Source organism: Corythoichthys intestinalis, chromosome 1 (assembly GCF_030265065.1).
Source record: "Corythoichthys intestinalis isolate RoL2023-P3 chromosome 1, ASM3026506v1, whole genome shotgun sequence".
In the NCBI taxonomy this organism is placed as follows: Eukaryota; Metazoa; Chordata; class Actinopteri; order Syngnathiformes; family Syngnathidae; genus Corythoichthys; species Corythoichthys intestinalis.
The window spans coordinates 75,760,447-75,784,642 of NC_080395.1; the positions used below are offsets into that span (position 1 = coordinate 75,760,447).

The following is a 24,196-nucleotide window of genomic DNA, read 5'->3' on the forward strand; positions in this document are numbered from 1 at the left end:
ACATATATATGTAACAAGGGTCGCGGTGCAGAATTCGCAGACGTCAAGGAGTGGTCGAGATTTTCTTTTTCAAATATTTACCCTTTTAAACGTTTTTTTTTTTTTTTTGGATCGATTATTTATCCTCTAACATATCGGGGAAAATGCGACAGTAACAAAAAATATATAATTAAGCGATAGTTATGAGTTATTTACCTTCGTTTTATTGCTGGCAAAAGCGGTTGCGCGACGTGTGTAAACGGGGGTTTCCAGGGTAAAATGGACAAATTAAAAATAGTTCGGGGGCTTAATGCGTAATGAATCTGCTATTATAGCATATAGACATTTTGTTTTATGAAACACAACAGTTCTTTTGACTTAAAATACAGCAGTTTATTTTAAAGAGCAGTGCAAGAGCAGAAACTGCTTTTTCAGTGTTGTCTGTGTTTTCCGCCATATGCATGTGTATTTTTCGGCCTTTAGGTTTCGGCCAAGAATTTTGCTTTCGGTACATCCCTAGTTTACTCACAACAAGTAAATTCAAATGCCACCAAGCTCAGGTGCATTTTTTGATGAATCGCCCCATTATTGATAATAGATTGGTAGGGTATGGTGGGTGTGCAGTGTCAGTGTTTTTTTCAAACCCGCAGTATAAATTATTCAGATTTGCATTTTATAATTCATCAAGGTAAGAAACATGAACACCAATTTTAGCCAAATCATACCTCAGTCTCTATTAAAATCAGTTTTCATGTTGAATAAATTGATTACTGCCAAAATAATAAATAATTAAAAAACATGTTTATATACAGATAAATTAATAAAATGATCTTGAAATGTTGACTTTATTAATAATGATTTCGCAACCAGTTTATTGCAATTGGGTTTCTTTGTCAAACAAATGTTGAACAAATCCAATAATAACTTATTTTCTTTGTACAATATACAATTTGTACAACGGACAAAATTCAAATTCTTGAAACCAGTGTGCTAACAAACAATGAGTCAATTCAGCAGGGAAACAATCTCAGGCGCATGTTTTGATGACCGTTAAAAAAAGTAGCGATATTCTGATAAGTTCCTAATTTTGTATGTAGCCTAGGGCTGTATAGGCAGTTTAGAGAAGCAGATTTTGCTATCACTTTGAGGCGTTCACCTGCGACATTTTCAATGAAACATTTGTGAGTAATTTTAACAGATTCTGTTTGATTTTTACAATTAAACAAACTAATTTGATTCCTCTTTGGAAAACATGCTTATTCAAAACTCCTGTTTCTGATCCTTTCAAAGGTTGTCCTACACAGAGGACAATCGACACCACAGACGAAGACCTCTGCAGTATGCGGAGGAGTGACAACTACTGGCCAGTTCCTAGTGAGGAGAAGAAGCTGGAAATGGACAACACCAATGACAACTCCATAGTAGGAAACTTCATGTGTCTTTACACAGTATATAAATAGGAAACTGATTAGGAGTAATGACTCACGTAAACTTTAGGGGTGGAAATCACCGATTTCATGATGATACGGTATTTGCTAGAGTTATACCGATCATATACAGTGGGGCAAATAAGTATTTAGTCAACCACCAATTGTGCAAGTTCTCCTACTTGAAAAGATTAGAGAGGCCTGTAATTGTCAACATGGGTAAACCTCAACCATAAGAGACAGAACGTGGAAAAAAAAACAGGAAATCACATTGTTTGATTTTTAAAGAATTTATTTCCAAATTAGCTTGGAAAATAAGTATTTGGTCACCTACAAATGAGCAAGATTTCTGGCTGTCAAAGAGGTCTAACTTCTAACGAGGTCCAACGAAGTCTAACGAGGTCTAACGAGGCTCCACTCATTACCTCTATTAATGGGACCTGTTTTAACTCATTATCGGTATAAAAGACACCTGTCCACAAACTCCAAACTCCACTATGGCCAAGACCAAAGAGCTGTCGAAGGACACCAGAGACAAAATTTTAGACCTGCACCAGGCTGGGAAGACTGAATCTGCAATAGGTAAAACGCTTGGTGTAAAGAAATCAACGGTGGGAGCAATTATTAGAAAATGGAAGACATACAAGACCATTGATAATGTCCCTCGATCTGGGGTTCCATGCAAGATCTCACCCCGTGGCGTCAAAATGATAACAAGAACGGTGAGCAAAAATCCCATAACCACACGGGGGGACCTAGTGAATGACCTACAGAGAGGTGGGACCACAATAACAAAGGCTACTATCAGTAACACAATGCGCGGCCAGGGACTTAAATCCTGCACTGCCAGACGTGTCCCCCAGCTGAAGCCAGTACACGCCCAGGCCCGTCTATGGTTCGCTAGAGAGCATTTGGATGATCCAGAAGAGGACTAGGAGAATGTCTTATGGTCAGATGAAACCAAAATAGAACTTTTTGGTAGAAACAAAGCTTCTCGTGTTTGGAGGAGAAAGAATACTGAATTGCATCCGAAGAACACCATAACCACTGTGAAGCATGGGGGTGGAAACATCATGCTTTGGGGCTGTTTTTCTGCAAAGGGACCAGGACGACTGTGTAAAGGAAAGAATGAATGGGCCATGTATCAAGAGATTTTGAGTGAAAATCTCCTTCCATCAGCAAGGGCATTGAAGATGAGACGTGGCTGGGTCTTTCAGCATGACAATAATCCCAAACACACAGCCAGGGCAAAAAAGGAGTGGCTTCGTAAGAAGCATTTCAAGGTCCTGGAGTGGCCTAGCCAGTCTCCTGATCTCAACCCCATAGAAAATCTGTGGAGGGAGTTGAAAGTTCGTGTTGCCCAACGACAGCCCCAAAACATCACTGCTCTAGAGGAGATCTGCATGGATGAATGGGCCAAAATACCAGCACCAGTGTGTGAAAAGCTTGTGAAGAGTTACTGTACAGAAAACGTTTGGCCTCCGTCATTGCCAACAAAGGGTACATAACAAAGTATTGAGATGAACTTTTGGTATTGCAAAAACTACTCCAGAACACAGGTTTAAAAAAAAAAAAAAAAAAAATTCAAAATGCTACTAGTCCTACAGTTTTTGTCCAAATTGCATAATTTATACATTTTTTTTAAAAATCAGGGTGCTAATGGGGGCAAAAGTTGGCCAAAATTTGCCAAAAACATACCCTATACACATAACATACATTCATTTCTAATGCCCAAAATTTCTTGTTCATTTACATTGGACCTCGTTGTCATTCATTTCAATGACACAAAGCTTCCTTTCACTCCTATTGATTTCCAACCCAAGTGATTCAATATCAGCAGAAAGTGAACCCTAAATGCCCCAAAATCAACAGTCAACAATCTTTTTCCACACGATTCCGATTTTCAAAAAATGTCGCTTGGTACAAAGCAAAAATGTAATCAATTTATTTTAATGATATCTCATTTTGTTGCATTGTAGTCCTTAAAGTACAAAAATATAATGAAAACCCAATCTCATTCACCTGAATCTGATCTAAAATGAGGTGTTCGTGCACGATTTCCTATCAAATGATTAGATTGGGAACATCCCTATACTTTGGATTATTTTGTGGTTTGTAGGCCTTAACGCATTCACTGTCATTGACAAACCCTTCAGGTGAGGGGACGGGTCCTGATTTGGATAAGCACAAACAGCAGCTCAGAGTACCCACACTTTTGGAGGGTGTGCGGGAGAGCACTCTCTCTGGGGACTCCCTTGTTCTGCTGGGGCACTTCAATGCTCACATGGGCAATGACAGCGAGACCTGGAGGAGCGAGATTGGGAGGATCAGAACCTGAGCGGTGTTCTGTTATTGGACTTCTGTGCTCATCACGGCTCATCCATAACGAACACCATATTCAAACAATGGGGTTGTCCTTATGTGCACTTGGCACCAGGACTCCCTAGGCCGCAGTTCGATGATCAACTTTGTAGTCGTGTCATCAGACTTGCGGCCGCATGCTTTGGACACTCGCGTGAAGAGAGGGGCGGAGCTGTCAACTGATCACCATCTGGTAATGTGTTGGCTCCGATGGCGGGGTAAGATTTTGGCCAGACATGGCAGGCTTAAACGTATTGTTAGGGTCTGCTGGGAACGTCTGGCAGAATCCCTGTTCAGAAAGAGCTTCAACACACACTTCTGGCTGAACGTCTCCCTTGTCCCGTGGGAGGTGGGGAACATTGAGTCCGAGTGGGCCATGTTCCGCACCTGCATTGTTGAGGCGGCCGATCGGAGCTGTGGCCCTTACCAGCGGTAAGAGATGCCGTTAAGCTGAAGAAGGAGGCCTGCCGGGCCTTTTTGGCCTGTGGGACTCTGGAGGCAGCTGACAGGTACCGGCTGGCCAAGCGGACTGCAGCTTCTGTAGTCGCCGAGGCAAAAACTCGGGAGGCCATGGAAAACGACTTTCAGACATCTTCGAGGAAATTCTTGTCCACCAACTATCGTCTGAGGAGCGGAAAGCAGTGCACCATTAAAACTGCGTATTGAGGAGATGGTGTACTCCTGACCCCGGCTCAGGATGTCGTGAGTCGGTGGGGAGAATACTTAGAATACCTTCTCAAGTCCACCGACACGCCTTCCTTTGAGGAGTCTCCTTGAGAGTCTGGGGACACCGAGCTTTGCTCTCCTATCTCTGGGGTCGAAGTCACTGAGGTGGTTGGAAAGCTCCTCGATGGCAAGGCCTCAGGGGTCGATGAGATCCATCCAGAGTTCCTAAAGACTCTGGATGTTGTTGGGCTGTTGTGGCTGACACGCCTCTACAACATCACATGGACATCGGGGACAGTGCCTCTCGATTGGCAGACCGGGGTGGTGGTCCCTCCTTTTAAGAAGGGGGACCAGAGGGTGTGTTCTAATTATAGAGAGATCTCACTCCTCAGCCTCCCCAGTGAAGTCTGTTCAGGGGTGCTGGAGAGGAGGGTCCGTCGGAAGTTGAATCTGGGATCGAGGAGGAGCAGTGTGGTTTTCGTCCTGGCCGTGGAACAGTGCACCGGCTCTACACCCTCGGCAGGATCCTCAAAGGGTGCCTGGGGGTTCGCTCAACCAGTGTACATGTGTTTTGTGGATTTGGAGAAGGCGTTCGAACGTGTGCCTCGGGAGTCCTGGGGGGGGGGGGGGGGGGGGGTGCTCCGGGAGTACCGAGTACTGAGCCCCTTGTTAAGGGCTGTTCGATCTCTGTACAACCGGTGTCAGAGTTTCGTCCGCATTGCCGGCAGTAAGTCGAATTCGTTCCCAGTGATGGTTGGACTCCGCCAAGGAGTCATCAATTCTGTTTATATTTTTTATGGACAGAATTTATAGGCGCAGCCAAAGCGTTGAGGGGGTCCGGTTTGGTGACCTCAGCATTTCATCTCTGCTTTTTCAGATGATGTGGTGCTGGTGGCTTCATCAAGCCGTGACCTCCAACTCTTACTGGAGCGGTTCGCACCCCAGTGTGAAGCGGTAGGGATAAAGATCAGCACCTCCAAATCTGAGACCATGGTCCTCAGCCGGAAAAGGGTGGCGTACCCTCTCCGGGTCGGGGATGAGATCCTGCCCCAAGTGGAGGGGGTCATGTATCTTGGTGTCTTGTTCACGAGTGAGGGGAAGAGGGAGCGGGAGATTGACAGACGGATCAGTGCAGTGTCTTCAGTGATGCGGACTCTGCACCAAAGGTGAAGCTCTCAATTTACCAGTCGATCTGCGTTCCGACCCGCATCTATGGTCATGAGCTGTAGGTTGTGACCGAAAGAACAAGATCCTGGATACAAACGGCTGAAATGAGTTTCATCCGCAGGGTGTCCGGGCTTTTCCTTAGAGATAGGCTGAGAAGCTCGGTCACCCGGGAGGGACTCGATGTCGAGCCGCTACTACTCCGAGTTAAGAGCAGCCGGTTGAGATGGCTTGAGCATCTGGTTTGGATGCCTCCTGGACGCCTCCCTGGAAAAGTGTTTCGGGTGCGTCCCATTGGTGGGAGGCCCCAGGGATGATCCAGGACTCGCTGGAGAGATCATGTCTCTCAGCTGGCCTGGGAACACCATGGAATCCCGCCGGAGGAGCTGGTTGAATTGGCTGGGGAGAGGGAAGTCTGGGCTTCCCTGCTAAAGCTGCTGCCCACGCGACCCGACCCTGGATTAAGCGGCAGATGATAGATGGATGTTTTGGTGGTGCCAGACTGATCTGCAACTTCAGGAAGCGTCTGTTTGAAGTTATTGCTGTCAAAGGGAGGGGGGGGGCAGCACAAAATATTAAATGTGATGGTTCATTTACTTATTTTTGCTCCTTCTTTCATTGTTTGCATACTATCCTCAATAAATTATGAAAACCTATAAATGTTTGGGTGGTTTTGGTCAAAGCAGACACTGTTTTTTCATCTGTGTGATTTTGACAAAGAACAGATCACATTTGATGGTGATTTTATGCAGAACTGTGAGAAATTCCAAAAGGTTCAGAGACTTTTTCATACTACCGTATCTTGACAAAATTCCTATCGGAAGTAAAAACAAAAAAATCAGTGACAAGTCATCACTATTTACAAAATATTTTGTTTTTCTTTCTTTCTTCCTCATCTTTCTTTCTTTCTTTCTTTCTTTCTTTCTTTCTTTCTTTCTTTCTTTCTTTCTTTCTTTCTTCCTTTCTTCCTTTCTTCCTTCCTTCCTTCCTTCCTTCCTTCCTTTTTTTCTTTTTCTTTCTTTCTTTCTTTCTTTCTTTCTTTCTTTCTTTCTTTCTTTCTTTCTTTTTTCTTTCTTTCTTTCTTTCTTTCTTTCTTTCTTTCTTTCTTTCTTTCTTTCTTTCTTTCTTTCTTTCTTTCTTTCTTTCTTTCTTTCTTTCTTTCTTTCTTTCTTTCTTTCTTTCTTTCTTTCTTTCAGGCAATGAAAACTCTTAATCCTGATGACAGATCACCATTGTGCCCCAAGTTAGGCCCATACTTTGATGATGGACAACGGCGAGTCGACTATGTGCTTACTTACCATATAGACAAACCCAGCAATATTCATCGAAAATCACCAAAATTCGGAGACGACAACTTAATTCGCCGGCTTCGACGTAGTTTGAGCTTGAGAGGCAGCCGTGCACCTTTACAGCCAAAAGAAGACTCAGAGATTGCTGCCCATGAAGATGACAAGCGATGTAAGCGGGAGGAGTTTGAAAGAAACCTGCTAGAGACTGGTTTGGAATTGGAAAACGCTAATGAGGTAAGAACCTGTTTGAATGAGGTTCAACTACATTTTGCATTCTTGGTATATGTTCATTTCACACATTGTTCAATTGCAAAAAAGTATCAAGCAGGCATCACTGTAAAGGGAAGGGACATACAGTATTATGGAAAATTGATATTTACATAACTGCACACTACTGGGGACCGTAGTTACACAAGTCACGGTTTTGTACAGGTTCGGTACAACGGGGAAAAAAGGCTAATTTTCAAATGCTGTGATAAAAGAAAAGTTTTTTCTATTGGATGAAACTAAAAGCAGCTCTTATTAAAGTGCAAAATAACTTGTGAATTTGTAATTTTATTGTTGTAACATTCTTTATGTGCAAAAAATAGACAACAAACCTTTTTCTTGTAGGGATCCACTGAGGTAACAGATAAAGGCAGGTAGCACTCGCCAACTGGCAACCTTTTTATGAAAATAAGATGCTACAGTTTTCGATGTAGGATTACACACTGTTAACCATTACCAGTGAACATACACTCTTACATAAGAGACATTTATATATTGGCTAAAATAAAATAAAATGTTCAAATAGTTCCAAAACTGAAAAAGCATCTCTTGAAATAGTGCAAAAATAAATACTCACTCAGTGTTTCAATGACCTTAGCCTAGGGCTAGAGAAAAATGAACAATTCCTGATTTGGAAATATAAAATAAATACACTTCAAAATGTGTTAGTACTGTATTACTGCATTTGAGAGTTCACACTCTGTACATTTCTCATTACTTTCCAAGTAGTGAACAATGATAGCTTCTTCTTCGTCTGTTTTGGTTTGTCTTCTTTTTTCTGTAGTGTTGGCTGTGGGTTTAGGCATAGGCAGAGTTTGACTTTGGGGCAAGGGGGGCACAACATGTTGATGACCCCGAAACGCAGTGTCACCAATAAAACTAACTTACAAGAATATTTATAATAATAAGTTAAAAATGAGCGTTTTTTTGTTTCCCATTATTCTTGAGGGGAATTCCAAATCAGGCTGCTTAGGCTACACTTTTCGCCAAGATCGTCACCCATTGAATATGGTATGACCGCCGGTGTCGTGCCAATGTAGTTACCCCAGTCAAATATTGCATCCCCTGGGCGGAGCCACTGTGCTGCACTGATATGCTTGATTTCTATGTTTTGGTGATGTAGTTACCTACGAGGTTTTAAAACATTGCACATCCATGAATTTTTTTTCCCCCTACCGTATAACATAACATACATACTGAACGTAAAAAAGTGCCGTTTTTCGCAGTTTTACTCGTAGGTTGACCTATAACTGTTCTTGCTGTAATTCTAGTCCTGTATGAGTTTCTCCAGTTTAATAAACGTTGATGTCCAAAAAATATAATTGTGGTTCTTTTTTGGCTTCAATTAATTATTTAAGTCGACAAAACTCATAACTAATGTGTGTGTGAGTGATCCCGCAGCCATGGGACACAATTTTTGACGGGGGTAACTACATTGGCAAGACACCGGTGCTGGCTCTGTTGTACAATTAGTGTCTTTGGTGGGGCAAATTGAAGCTCTGCTCACCATTTTGTCGGTGGTCTCTAGTGTTTCATGGTCCACATTTTCAGTCCTTGTTTCTTGCTCAGTAGTTGTTGTCGCTTTTGAAAGCTTTGGTTTGAAAAAATTACGTATATCCAGCTTGCCTCTTCGTGGTTTTGGCTAAGCAAAGCAAATGACCGTCTAAGGTGCTATTCACATGATCTGTTTGAAAAATAATTTTGAAGCATCATAAAAATATCTTTTTTTGTTAATTTCATTCATTCTTGTTGTTTGTTTTATTGCTTTACAACTTTTACAGACAATATTTTACCTTAAAATTGTAATTTTAAAATCATATACTGTATAGGGAAGTCAATTACATGCAATGACACTTTTCAGCCACCAGGGGGGGCCTGGCCCCCCTGAAAATCCGCTTATGGGTTTAGGCCGGGGGTCGGCAACCTGTGTTTTGAAAGCTGCATGCTGCTCTTTAGCGCTGCCCCAGTGGCTCCCTGGAGCATTTTCAAAAATGTTTGAAAATGGACAAAGATGGTTGAGGGAAATATATTTTTTGTTTTGATATAGTTTCTGTAGGAGGACAAAAATGATACAAACATTCTTAACTTTTTGAATACTGTAAAAATGTGTAGAATAAATATAAAATTTCAACATTTCTGTCAACGAAGATTTGTGTTTCTATCAGTAGGGCGGGATGCTATTGCGTTATATTGCTGCTTCTATTCTGAGCGAGCAGTAATGGATTTTGAGCACACGTCCTGCTCTCGCTCAATTTCTCGACTCCTGCGCTCGTCGTTTTTTTTTTTCTCTGCGCGCTCAGTTGAGCACAGGCTACTAACTTGTCACGAAGTCAACCAATCAGAGAGCTATCGGAAGTACACTGGTTGGCTGTTTGCCCTCCAATTAGATCACTTGTTACATTCGCCCGGAAAAAGCAAGGGAGACGGACAACTTCAACGGGACAAGGGTGACTTCATTAAAACAACGTACGACAGAGTTCATTATCATAATTATTATCATCACTAAAGTACACGAGACAATAATACATGAGGTGTTCCATTTTGTTGTTTTTCGAAACCTCAAAATAAAAACCACATCAAAAATCGGATTTCTCGATTGCATTTCTATAATTTCATAAAAGCAATGAAACAGTTCATTAATATTGTAATGAAGTCAAACTTGAGGTGGCATCATACAACAGAGTAGTCACGTGGTGCGTTGGATGCACTGCAGGGAAAATAAACATTAAATCAAGAAGGCTCATTTTGTATTTTCAGCCGGCTTAGTCATTTTGATAGTAGGCTAAAATAGCTAATACAGATACATACAGCATGTGTTGCCTTCATTATTAGGTTTATTTAAGGCTTTTATGTTTTTTGCGGCTCCAGACATATTTTTTTTGGTCCAATATGGCTCTTTCAACATTTTGGGTTGCCGACCCCTGATTTAGGCATATTACCTCCTGAGTAAAGGAGGACCAACTCCATTAGCAGATTTTAAGGGGGGGCCAGAGGGGCCAGGCCCCATCCTGGTGGCCGAAAAGTGTCAGTGCATGTAATTGACTTTCCTATACAGTGATACCTCAGCTCACGAACATAATTGGTTCCTAGAAAGTGTGTGTAAGGCGAAAAGTTCGTCTTCCGAACATTTATTTCCCATAAGAAACCATTAAAATGAGAATAATCCATTCCCAGGTCCCCATAAAACATAATTTTCTACTAAATAAGCCTTAAAACTACACAAAAATATACCTTATTTTATGTATAATAAATGTGCTATTGTATTATAATTAAAGAAATAAACTGTACTGTATAATAAAGTCGTTTTATTTACCTTTGTGATGGTAGTTGATGGCCTGATGGAATGGAGTGGGAGGAGGAGGGAGGGAGGGAGTTACTGTTTGGAAGGAGAGTGTTACCGGCAAAGTGCGCAGTTAGCGTAGACTCCAGTGCTGTGCCCCCCACATGCTTTTGGTTGTTCATAAAAGTGCCCACAAAAAGCCATCCGACGCCTCTGGGTGTTTGTATGCACGCCGCCACCTTTCTGGAGAGGAAATCGGGCGAACCGAAGACAACCGACGACAACGAGCCAACGTGACTCGCCGGTCCACTTCTCACTACGGTGGGAAGCTGAAAGCACCGCCAATTACCAGTCGAGGGCGAATTGGTAACACGAGTCACCTTCCATAAGGACTGTAGGTAACTCTTTCTCGGTCCCATAATAGCAAAAGTACACTCAATATGGTCCAAAATGTCTATCAAACACAAACCACGTCCGCACTCAACGAAAGTGAGGGGACGAACTGGGACGCCGTGAGCATGCGTCAGCTTCTCGTGGCGCTTTTCGACCGTGTGAATTGGTTCGTCCGCCGAAAACTAGTTCGTCAGCAGAGACTATATGCTCGCGAATTTAATGTTCTTGAGGCGAAAAGTTCGTGAGCTTAAGCGTTCGTGAGCTGAGGTATCACTGTATATATAGACGTTGCAAAGCAATAAAACTGCTACAAAAATGAATGAAATGAACAAAAAAGTATATTTTTATAATGGGTCAAAATTATTTTTCGAACAGATCATGTGACTAGCACTTTAGACGGTCATTTGCTTTGCATATAATTAAAAAAATATATATATGGGGAGGGCAATTTTATTTTTCAAACGATGTTTTTCTTTGATTGAAAATATATATATTTTTTTGATTGAAGCTACTTTTTGGGGATTTAATGATTTGGACACAAATGTCCTACCCATAATATGGCCCGAACACAAAAAGGATTGCTTCAATCAAAGAAAACTTTTTCAATGAAAAATTAAGTGTTCAAATGGAAATTATTTTTATTATTAAATATAAAATGCAAGCTTGCGGTTAAAAGGTGACACTTCAAACATGAATAACTTCTGGTTAACAGCATTTGCAAACGAAAACAATGAAAAAAATTATTAGCAACACCACAACGAAAAGGGCTTTTGGCGGTGTGTAAAGATGTTAGCGGTTTAGCGAATGTACTTCCGGTGAACATTTTAAAATAAAAGCATGTTTTTATTTAAAAACAACATACATTCATGTGTTTCTGCTTCATGCTCGTATGGCACCACAGCGTCTCACTCTCCCTCCTGCTAGGCAGAGTGACCAAACTTTTTTTCTTGGTCAACAGTGCAGCTATCCCAAACGGAGCTATTCAAGTTATTTGGTGAAAAATGTTCTCGTTTCAATATCGCTAACTCTCCAAAAATGGCAATGATAGTTTTCCCAATATCGTTCAGGCCTACTATCAGCATTTGACCTCATTGTTTATGTGTGATTTATTATTGTTATTTACATGTTTATTCATACTTTAATAAAGAATTTAAGTGTTCCAAAATGTTTTTGTGAATTAATAAGCGTGTACAAAAATTTCATTGCTAAATTAGTTTAAAGAAATAAAAAATTATTAGTTGACTAATTGTAAAAATAGTCGGCTGACTAATCGGGAGAAAATTTGTCGTTTGGGACAGCCCTACCGGAACATATTCCCTCCACACCCTTCTCACCTTTTTAAACCCTGACCCATTTTCATGCCTGTACGCTGGCACGAGACCGGCGGGCGTACCATATTCAGTGGATGACGATATTGGCAAAAAGTATTGCCTAAGCAGCCTGATTTAGAATTCCTCTCAAGAATGATGGGAAACAAAAAACGCTCATTGTCAATTTATTATTCTAAATATTCTTGTAAGTTAATTTTATTGCTGACACTGGTTTCGGGGTCATCAACATGTTGTGCCCCCCCTGCCCCAAAAGTCAAAGTCCGCCTATGACCAACTCCTACATGGATTTTCATTTATTTATTTATTTATTAATTCAGTCATTCATTACTCGAAAGTATTTGTCGACCCAATGTGTGCACCGAACTATAATGTCTATACCATGACGGTACGGGATGAATACAAATACTGTTACACTCTAACTGCTCACACATCAAGTGTGAAATTAAACAGCCAAGTAATATTTTATTATATCTTTGAAAGTGCTGCTAGCACTTCCGCACAGCAGTGTCAATTTACAATAAGCATGCCAATATGGAATTTCTCAGTTCCGCTGTTAAAAACTCCATAGCCACTTTGAAGATGGTCAGGTACAGACTACATAGAAGCAAGAAAACCAAAACCATAACATGTTTGTGTTGAATGTTATTACGTATGAATTCAGAAATTAAATCATCTAAGTTTAAGAACGCCAAATATTACATAATAAATGAATAATAAAATTAATAATAAAGGGTGATCAATGTTCTGAGTGATGCTGAATAATAATAATAATATTACAGGTAGTCCCCAGGTTACGAACGAGTTCTGTTTCGATGCTGGCGACGTAACCCTAATTTCCGCGTAAATCGGAATTAACCCTTTAAGTACCCCTAGATACCCTCTAAATCTCAAAATAGCTATCCAAAAACATGTATGTTATATTAATGAAATAAAATATAAAATACGATACATACTGTCATTTTCGGACTATAAGCCGTTCCTTTTTTCTTTCATTTTGAATCCTGCGGCTTATAGTCCCGCGCGTCTTATTTGTTGATTCATTTGGGTTAATAAGAAACTTTTTTTGACAGGGGCGTCATAAGACTGTCATAAGAATCTCATAATTATGACATCACACTGTCAAGGGCATTAACTCATTTGCTCCCAAAAACATATAAATACGTTCTAGTTTTAATAGCGTCATTGTCCCAAAAACGTATTTATACGTCTTTTGCGTTTTTTTCCACAATCAGCATGTACAGGTTCCCATGTATCTTAGATAGAATGCACAAAGCTCAAAACCCATTTTAAAGCAATAAAACTGGCCACTGGAGGGCAGTAGCGCATTTGGTAAGACCCCCGGACCTGATTCAACCAGTACAGCGTAGTTGTGACCGTTCTGCTCACCTAGCAGAGCCCACTCCGCAAGCTTGCCGCTTGCGTTCCCCACACCCTCCAGTTTCCCGCACGGAACCAGTTCCCCCCATGAACACAAGTTCCCCATGCGAACGAGGCAGCGGTCACCACAAAAGACAGACACAAAAAAAAAATCCATCTTTACAAGACAGGCGGCAATGAGGGAAAAGTTTAACCTGCTGTCACGGCCACCAAGTGTCATCTCTCAGTTAGGTATGTGTGAATAAATTGTTACTTTACTACCAAAAGCGCTATTTGTCTGGTCGTTCGTGTTATTTTGTAAAAGGAAAACATTATTCAGATGTTTGGGATGTAACTAAAGCAAAAAATAGCTGTGTTAAAGTCAAAGTTATGTTTGAAATGTATGCGTTTCCAAAAAGTTCATTTTCTCAGTTTTTTTTCATCAGAAATTGGAAAATTGCTCAAACTAAGCTATTTTCTAATGCTGATTTCTAATGAATGGAAAAAGATATGAACTTACTTTTTTCTCCTGAAAAAAGAGAGTCTAATCTTTCTTTTGGTGGGTTCCATGTTTATATAGCAATAGAACAGAATTTTCTGTGGGCCTTGCAAAATCAGTCAAAATCCAGTAAAATGGCCGGGAGCGAAGGGCCATGCTCCGGTGAAAATGGCTGGGAGTGAATGAGTTAATAAATGCTTATGACAGATGTCATTACGTTTCAGCCAAAATATTTTGACACTAACTCCCTTTATGTCCAGCTCTGATCTTTTACATCCATTCAAAAGTGAGATAATTTGCCGGATGACACTACATGACATCTGTCTTTTGACAGTCTTATGATGCCACTGTCAAATGAAATGTCACAGGTTAATATCTTTTGGTGTAAATATCCCATAATACAGTGAGGACAGCTGCGGTCCGGTGTCCATATCGTCCAGTGCCGCTTATCTGTGAACAAATGCCGTTTTCGTGTCAGATTTGTTGGATGGGGGCTTATAATCAGGTGCGCCTTATAGTTTGAAAATTACGATAGATACATTACCGTTCAAAAGTTTGGGGTCGCTTAGAAATTATTATTATTTTTAAAGGAGAAGCACTGTTTTTTTTCAATGAAGGCTAATGGATGATTAGAAAACCCTTGTGCAATTTTGTTAGCACAACTGAAAACAGTTTAGCTGGTTAGAGAAGCTATAAAACTGGCCTTCCTTTGAGCTAGTCGAGTATCTGGAGCATGACATTTGTGGGTAAGATTAAACTTTCAGAATGGCCAGAAAAAGAGATGTGGTGTTTTGCGGGTACTATTTAATGAAGCTGCTAGTTGAGGTCCTATACTGCATCTATTCAATTCAATTCAATTCAATTTTATTTGTATAGCCCTGGATCACAACAAGGTTGTCTCAAAGGGCATCTATATCTACAACTAGAGACTCTTATGTACTTGTTCTCTTGCTTGGTTGTGCAGCGGGGTGTCCCACTTCTCTTTCTACTCTGAGCCTGTTTGTGCAGTTCTCTGAAGGGAGTAGCACACACCGTTGTAGGAGAGCTTCAGTTTCTTGGCAATTTCTCGCGTGGAATAGCCTTCATTTCTTAGAACAAAAATAGACTGTCGCGTTTCACGTGAAAGTTTTCTTTTTTCTAGTCATTCTGAAAGTTTAATAACACCCACAAATGTAATGCTCCAGATACTCAACTAGCTCAAAGGAAGGTCAGTTTTATAGCTTATCTAACCAGCTAATCTGTTTTCAGCTATGCTAACATAATTGCACAAGGTTTTCATAGCAAACACAATGTACTATTAGAACACTGGAGTGCTGGTTGCTGGAAATGGACCTTTAAACACCTATGTAGATATTGCATTGAAAACCAGACATTTGCAGCTAAAATAGTCATTTACCACGTTAACAATGTATGGGGTGTATATCTGATTAGTTTAATGTTATCTTCATTAAAAAAAAAAAAAACAGCGCTTTTACTTAAAAAATAACATTTCTAAGTGACCCCAAACTTTTGAATGGTAGTGTAGATATTACCTACATCGGGTAGCACCGATCACACCGTAGTTCTTCTTTCAACAGACATTTATTAATTTGTCACTGTCAAATTATGAAGACTCAATTAAAAAATAAAATACAATAATGACAACAAGCTAGGGTTGCCACCTTTCAGAAATAGAAATAAAGGACGCCCCCCTTGCGCCCAAAGCCTTATGTGCGAAAAAAACGGGCATCCCCAAAACTCCTAAAATGCATAGAAATGTATCTATCTTTAGATGAGAATACTGTATTGTGCACTATGTGGGCATGGCAGTTTCCTTGCAGCAGATTGTTTAGTTTTTTTCTGCAGGTTAGTGAAAACGAAGTTGTGAATATCATAATTAACATTTGTGTTGTTGGCACTGAATCCGGTCACGTGATCCATTGACAAGCCAAATTTCTTAAGGGAATGATCCAGGAGAGCTACAATTTCAGCAGCTGACTCGTCTGCATTCTCTATGAAGTCCAGTATTTTGTTGGTGAGCCCAGACTCTGGACTGAAGAGCTTCCTGCTCAATTTATTCAAGGCATCGGTCTGTATGGAGAATGGGATGGCTGACGTTAAGATCTTGAGCACATCACCCACTGCCTTTGGACCCAGGACTTGTTCCAACAGTGCCTCTTGCTTTGTTCTCCCCAAAGTGTTTCTTCACCACTTTGGAATCACATAAAATTCTTCTGATTGAGCCTGTGTCAACAGTCAGCATACCTATGCCTGTATAACTATGTCACCTCAGCTGCAGTAATTTAGAGGGTAGGAGTGGGATGATGTTAAATTCACTAGCAATCAATCAATAGATAGTATATATCCGCAGTAGGACTATTTATTCAGTGTTTATTTGCTGTTAATCTATTAGGAATAATTCCAAATGAGGAGCATTGGTTAGCGTAACAAAATAAGATGTTCTTTATTAGTACATAAATTTATTCCATATTAATTAAAAATAAATGCATGTTTCAAAAAAAAAAAAAAAATCAACATTCCTGAAAATAATCAACCATAGTAAACTAGCAACTGAAATAGCCCAGCTATGCTGCTATCAATGCAAGATATATAAAGGTAAATATAAATCAGAGGTTGCGCTAGACTTTTTCGCTGTCTGTCATTTTGACTGACGGTGTCATAAAAATCCGGTCATAATCTATTTTTACCCGTCACTTACATTTTTAAAATGATAATAATGACATATTCAATAGTATTTAGTTTTCATTCCTTTTTAATTAATATTCTGTCCGAACAAGCTTAACAAGAGGCAAAGACAGCGGAGTGCACCAATCAGCGACGGGCAGACGTGCCGTTAGCAAAGCGACGAGGGCAGGACAAGGGACTTGCGCGCGGAAGTAAACATACGAGGAGAAAGGAGTTTATTCAACATGGCTAGCGCGAGACAGACTGTTGTCAATGACTCGCGTCGATGTGTTTTAGCTCATTTAAAACTGAATTTACCGCGGATTGGAACATATTCTCGGCTCACCCGTTCGCTGTTGTTGTAGAAACGACTTTCGGTGCGCAAGAGTGACGTTGCTCGTGAAAAACACGTCACGCAAATAAACAAATCTGATTTGTCGATTGATTTTGTACCTACTCGAGAGGCTGTGTCCCAGACTTTTCTCTCAGTGTTTGAAAAATAAAGGGAGAACAGTCTGGCCGTGCCAGGCAAACACTCAGTTGCCTTGACATTTTTCCGAGTAAGGGCCAACGACGTCATGCATCAAGAAAGACAATAGCTAATTAATATGCTCACTCGCCACCCCGTGGTCTGGGGTGTGAATTGCAACCTGTCAAAATGACAGATGGACTTCAGTTTTTTCCGTCACCGTTTTAAAAAACCGGTCAACGACGGAAAATATTCGGTTAACGCGACCACTGATATAAATATAGTCTACAGTGGGGAGAACAAGTATTTGATACACTGTCAATGGGAAAACCCATTGGCAGTGTATCAAATACTTGTTCTCCCCACTGTATATGTTATCCATATACAAGAGCATAATAACATACCAAATCAAGCTCAGGGGATGTTTCAGGTACAAAGAATTGTGATGAAGGCTCTTCTGGGATCTTATATTCCGTTTGTGGAGGTCCCCTGCAGCATGCTGTTTTACCCCTCGGTGAGACGCTGCAAAAACTTTCCTGCCTGCCTTGCAGTTCGCTCTATAATCATCATCAATGACTCTATCGAGCCACGTGTTCCCCTTTTCCCACTCCACTCTATTTTTTGGAGACGTTTTGAGGATGAGGTAGGGTGTCCTGAGCATCTGCTGTTAAAGAATTTTTGTTTTCAAAACGTGCGGGGCGGTGCACTGAACAGAGCGAGCGAGGTAACTAGGCAACGAACCCGGAAGTGGAGCGCAGTGCAGGGCAGACAGCAGCGAGCAGGCAGATAACTATCTTTCTGTCTTTAATATCTCTTGTCCTTTTTGTTCATTATTGTTGGCTCAGTGGCCACTCATGAGCGCAGGAGGTGTGTGTTTGTGTGTGACAGACGTCACTCCCCGCCACCGGAGTCGCGGGTCGTGCAGGGTCGCCCCATGGGGCAATTGTGAAATACCGAATAAACTGCGTTCCATATTGGTTCAATACGGAACGCAACTTTTAATTCCCAATTACGGAAGGATTCCGTATTTCAAGGGACGGGTGGCAAGCCTACAACGAGCCTACAATATTGCTTTAAAGGAAATCAAGAGAGACATATTTGCTTACAAAAACATACCTCCATGGCTGCACAATAATACCGAGGGAAATAATGTCCAAATTTTGAGCAATTCAACAACGAAAATGGCAGCTATTAGTGGCACCGATCCAGCGGTAAAAACGAATGCTGCTCAATAAGCTAGCGGGCTAAAAATGGGGATGGCGTGGCTCAGTGGTAGAGTAGTTGTCCCCTAACCCAGAGGTCGTGGGTTTGATTCTCTGCCCTGATAAACTCGCCTAAGTATCCTTGAGCAAGATACTGAACCCCACATTGCTCCTGGTGTGTCACCAGTAGGTGGATGGCGATGTAGTGTAAAGCGCGTTGAGTGCCTTGAAAGGTGGAAAAGCGCTATACAAGTATAACACCATCACCATTAACATAATAGCGAGCTAACAGGGAAGGGCATCACCAAGCCCGCGCCGTTTACCGTTTGTCTGCCTTCTTGAAATGTTGACTGGCGTTCACCCCCGCTTCCGAATGTGAAAGCAACGCTCTAAACCAGACATGTCCAAAGTCCGGCCCGGGGGCCAAATGCGGCCCGTGGTCAAATTTCATCCGGCCCCCAGCCTCTGTCATAAAATCAATAATGTCTGGCCCGCACACACTTAATAAATTGGTCAGCAGTACTGCTACCAGCATATTACGTAGTTAACACACTAAATGCTGCTCCTCATTTATCCACTATAAGGCATCAGCACTCTAAGCAACATTACCCCGTGTGACCCTTTACTTCCAATTTTCTAAAATGGCGACAATCAACAAAATAAAGTTGACTGCGATGATGGCCAACGCTTCAAGGATAAGTGGAAATTGGACTATTTCTTTACTAAAATATGCAACAACTGTGTCTGCCTCATTTGCAAAGAGACAGTCGCTGGTTTTAAAAAGTTCAGTGTGAGGCGATATTAACAAACAAGACATGCTGACATGTACAACAAGATTACAGGGAAGATACGCAGCGAGAAATTGAAGCAACTTGAAGCTAGTTAAATTTCACAGCAGTAGTATTTTGCAAGAGCTCGAGAGTTGAAAGAAAACGCCACAAAGGCTAGTTGCGAGATTGTTGAAATTATTGATTTAAAAAAAAAAATAAAGCAAATGTGACACACAGAATGGGTTGCTAAAATTTGCTTAAATATATTCTTCTTCGTAAAAGACGTCAGCCAAGTTCGGCCCCCCACATTTTTACCAGACCAAATCTGGCCCCCTTTGCAAAAAGTTTGGACACCCCTGCTCTAAACCAACACAAAATAGTGCTGGCGTGATGTCAAACAAGTCTGAGTGCAACAAAGAAAAGCGGACCGCACACACGCTGTAGTATAGTGAAATACTGTACCAGATATGCGCAGCATTTACTGTAGAGATCAACCATTTAAATGAATTAGACCTAATAAATCACTAAATTAAATGAAAAATAAGATACTGTACTTACATTAATGCTGAGAGGTGGCGGACGAGACACTGTTAAGCAACTTTTTTAAAAAATTAAATTAAAAAAAAAAAAAAGAGAAAAAACAGTCGAAATCATGTAAGTCGGGTACGTCGAAACCCGGGGACAACCTGTAATAATAACAATAATAATAAAGACAGGAAAAAGTGACATTTAAAATACGGTAGCATTTAATTTGATGAAGTATTTTTAAACCGATCCATCCATCCATTATTGTTTTTGGTGGCCCCTTTAATTTTTGTCTTCTTTTAGTCATTTCAAAATGTGCCAGTCTTTGTTTTAGTTTTGTTCTAGTTTTCATCGAAAAATACTCAAAATGTTTTTGTCTGCAAAAATTCAAAGGTTTCCGCCAAAAAACAAACACCGTAATTTTCAGTCTATAAGCCGCTACTTTTTCCCCTCATTTGGAATCCTGCGGCTTATAGTCCAGTGCAGTTTTTTTGTTGATTTGTTTGTGTTGATTGGGAAAACTTTATTTGACAGGGGTGTCACAAGACTGCCACAAGACCGTCATGATTATGACATAACACTATCAGTTGCATAAATGAATGCTTTTGACAGATTTCATTAAGTGTCATCCGGCAAATGAAGTCACTAATTCCATTTATGTTCAGCTCTTTTACATCCATTCTAAAGTAAGATAATTTGCCAGATGACACAAAATGACATCTGTCATAAGCATTCATTAATGCTCATGGCAGTGTCATGTCATGGTTACGATGGTCTTATGACGCTACTGTCAAATAAGTTGCTACAGAATACCATAACTAGCTATTAATGAAACATCTAGAACAGTAACTGAAGAAATAATTAGCACATAACATGAAATTTGATCCTAATTTACATCTGTAGCATTGCAATGCATGCTAGGAGGTATGTTGGACAAAAACAGTGTTGACTGCAGGTGGCAGGAGAGGTTGACTGTCTCCCTCAAGAGAACACTGATGGCCAAATGATGGTTCTTGAAGCAATGAAGCTTTGCAGCCAATTGGTTCGAAGCTTCATGGTGATTTGGTCTTATGACAGCCTTATGATGCCCCTGTCAAATAAAGTGTTACCGATGAATATTTTTTGGTGTAAATATCCCATAATACAGTGAGGACGGCTGCGGCTTATAGTCCAGTGCGGCTTATCTAAGAAGAAATGCCGTTTTTGTGTCAAATTTGGTGGGTGGCGGCTTATAAACCGAAAATTACGGTATCTAATTTGAACATAATACAAAGTAAATTAAATTAATTTAAAACCAGATTAAGTTAAAAAAAAAAAAGAACAAAAAAAACTATAACATAAATAAGTGAATTGATTAATGGATAAATAAATGAAGACAAAAATCATATACAGTAAGACAGTAAAATATGTGTTGGTCTTGCAACTGTCATTGATTTATAAATGGATCTCTTTAAAAATCTTAACAGTGTAAGATCCCCGGAATTGGCTTTTTGAAGATCCATGCCCCATGGACTGTTCTGTGTCGGGAAGCCGAGTTCATGAAGCTCAAGATGCCAACAAACAAGGTAGACACAACGAAGTCCATTCTCAACTTTATTGTATTCATATCTATTACATCATATTTATTGTTATTCATACTTCACCACTAGACTACAGCACAGTTCAATTTATAAGTTGTGTGCATGAAAGGAAGGCATTTTCAGTTACAACAATACAGTACTAATGAATTTCAATCTTTTTAAATGTGTGGTCTTTTCATATTAATACTTATTTTAATCCACTGCATTATGGGAGGTTTTTAAACAACTGCAGCAGGAAACTCATTTTGGTTCGCGGACAACATTTACAGTATATGCCTCCCAAATCACTATGCACCTGACCCCTTTGGACCCTCCCACAGGTGGTGAGCCCATGGGAAGACACTTTAACCACTGGGCACAAAAACATAACATAATTTAATTTAACAATTCTACCACCTCAAAAAGTACAATAGAAAGATTGTGTTTTGAAAAGCATTATTGCATGAGTTTGTTGTGTGTTCAATTGTGTGGTTATCACATTACACAGATCCCACATCTTTTCAATGGTCAATACTCAACATGGAGAAATTGTAGGATCAGAGGCATAATACGTAAACTTGTGAACAACAATCCATATTTGTATCACATTAACACTGCTTCATTTCTTTTGTAGGTTTTTGAAGTAAAACAAGGAAGTAATATTGTTGAAAAGATCCAGATGTTCATTCATAAAGTCACATCTCCTTTGCACCCGAAAGTGAATACCCAGAAGCAACAGACTGAGAAATCACTCAGCCACCCTTTTTCCAGAGAGAAAGCGCACCTGTGAGTAAACTTTTCACTTGACTTCAAATAATAACTTGTAGATTAACATTTGGGTTAAAAAGACTGCAATGGAATTCAACATTCATAAATTATTTTGATTGGCTGAAATATTATGTTATTATTAATAACAATAATGACATGGTTCCATTATATCAATCAGATGTAAAAACACAGTCACATGACCACATACATGCTTGCAGTCAGAAGTCTTATGATCACGCAGCCCTGTTCAATAATGGGGCGTCTTTAAAAAAAATAAAAAATAAAAAATTCACACAGAGCGTTGCTGTCAACATTATTCAAACGCGTGGATTTTAACCTCTCTCGGCACAGATACATCACAATCATTTTATTTCATGTTTAGAAATATTTTTTTTCCACTAGAGGGCACTCATGCTCTTTGGACGAGTGATACTTCATTTCTGCAGATGCTTCCAGTTTGATAATTTGATTATTTTTTTGTATATTTTTTGGGGCGTAATATGGTCATGTAATAGGTCAGTGTTGTCACAGATTATTTGAAAAAGCAATTTAATTACTGATTATGGCTCAAAAAAGTTATCGAGTTACTTTACTGATTACTTTATTATCAAAGTAACCAAGCTACTTTAAAAGTAATTTGTCCCTTACTTTTTACCTATTTTTCTCCCTTTGTGGCCTCAACATAAGAATGACAACAGAAAAACGTCATCGCATGTACTGTAATTGAATTTTTCCCATAAGGCATAAAGTGCTTAAATAGTATTATTATGTGAATTAGAATCATATTTTGAGGCAATTCAACGACATACAACAATTTGGCAAACGCAGATGATGAGAAATTAGTCTTTTAATCTGACGGTTAGCCACGCCTACCATTATAGGGCTCTAGCGTCCCCAACAGGTGGATGACGTCGGCAGGAGAATGGTCTCATCTGTTTTATAATTCAGCCCAATGAGGGGGAATTATTCAGAACGAGGAAAAGGCGACGAAGAGAGCCGCAAAATGTCATTATCTCAGTCTCTCCACTCCAATATTTTTACAGGATATTCTTTTTATCTAAGTATTTTTCCCAATAGCTAAATACATGGTATGGCCATGACAAATAACAGTCTTATGCTAAATGTAATATGAAAAAATAAAAATGTATTTATTCAGTACATATAGCACCTTAGAGACGGTCGTTTGCTTTGCTTTACCAAAACTACAGCTGAGGAGGCAAGATGGATATTTAGAATTTCTTTAAACCGAAGCTTTCAAAAGCTTCAACAACAGCTGAGCTTGAACCAAGGATTGAGCACGAGCAGTATCGAAAAGTACTGGCTGTCTCGTCACCTGTAGCCTTTGTTTCGAGTTTTGTCACGTTGTGCTGTAATTCCAAGTGGTGCTTGAATTGGAGGCTTTTAGCGGTCGACAGTCTTTTTGAGCCAGCGCAAAGGTCGCAATGCACGAAGATATTTGTGTCATATCTACTGGACATACATTTTAAGTAATGGCTGTATTTCCGGCCCATCCCATCAGACCATGGGACATGGTTCCAGTAATCCACGTGCTTTCTTGACATGTCAAACTGTTTGTGGGCTTTTTTGAGCACTAACAGGCTGAGAGGGGTGTACTCACTTTTGTGATACACTGTATACAGTGGGGAGAACAAGTATTTGATACACTGCCGATTTTGCTGGTTTTCCCACTTGCAAGCCATGTAGAGGTCTGTAATTTGTATCATAAGTTCTCTTCAACTCTGAGGGACGGAAATTAATACAAAAATCCAGAAAATCACATTGTATAATTTTTAAATAATAAATTTGTATTTAACTGCATGAAATAAGTATTTGATACATTACCAACTAATGAATATTTCGGCTCTCAGTTCTTTTTTAAGAACCCCTCCTGTTCTCCACTCATTACCAGAAGTAACTGCACCTGTTTGAACTTGTTACCTGTATAAAAGACACCTGTTCACATGCTCAAACAAACAAACTCCAACCTCTCCGCAATGGCCAAGACCAAAGAGCTGTGTAAGGACATCAGGGATAAAATAATAGACCTGCACAAGGCTGGGATGGGCTACAGGAAAATAAGCAAGCAGCTTGGTGAGAAGGTAACAAATGTTGGAGTGATGATTAGAAAATGGAAGAAGTTCAAGTTGACGGTCAATCTGCCTCGCTCTGGGGCTCCATGCAAGATCTCACCTTGTGGGGTATCACTGATCATGAGGAAGGTGAGGGA

The 24,196-nt window shown here is 40.2% G+C and overlaps 1 protein-coding gene across 3 annotated transcripts in view; it reads left to right on the forward strand.

Moving 5' to 3' along the window:
- The window catches only part of ano1a (anoctamin 1, calcium activated chloride channel a), a 175,523-nt gene that overhangs the window by 28,726 nt on the left and 122,601 nt on the right, over positions 1-24,196 (forward strand). For all 3 annotated transcript variants that reach the window (XM_057840031.1, XM_057840029.1, XM_057840030.1), the window contains exons 2-5: positions 1,270-1,400; positions 6,794-7,120; positions 21,109-21,207; positions 21,836-21,987. In XM_057840031.1, the coding sequence (XP_057696014.1) occupies positions 1,320-1,400; positions 6,794-7,120; positions 21,109-21,207; positions 21,836-21,987 (659 nt within the window). In that variant the 5' untranslated portion in view covers positions 1,270-1,319. The remainder of the gene's footprint in view (positions 1-1,269; positions 1,401-6,793; positions 7,121-21,108; positions 21,208-21,835; positions 21,988-24,196) is intronic.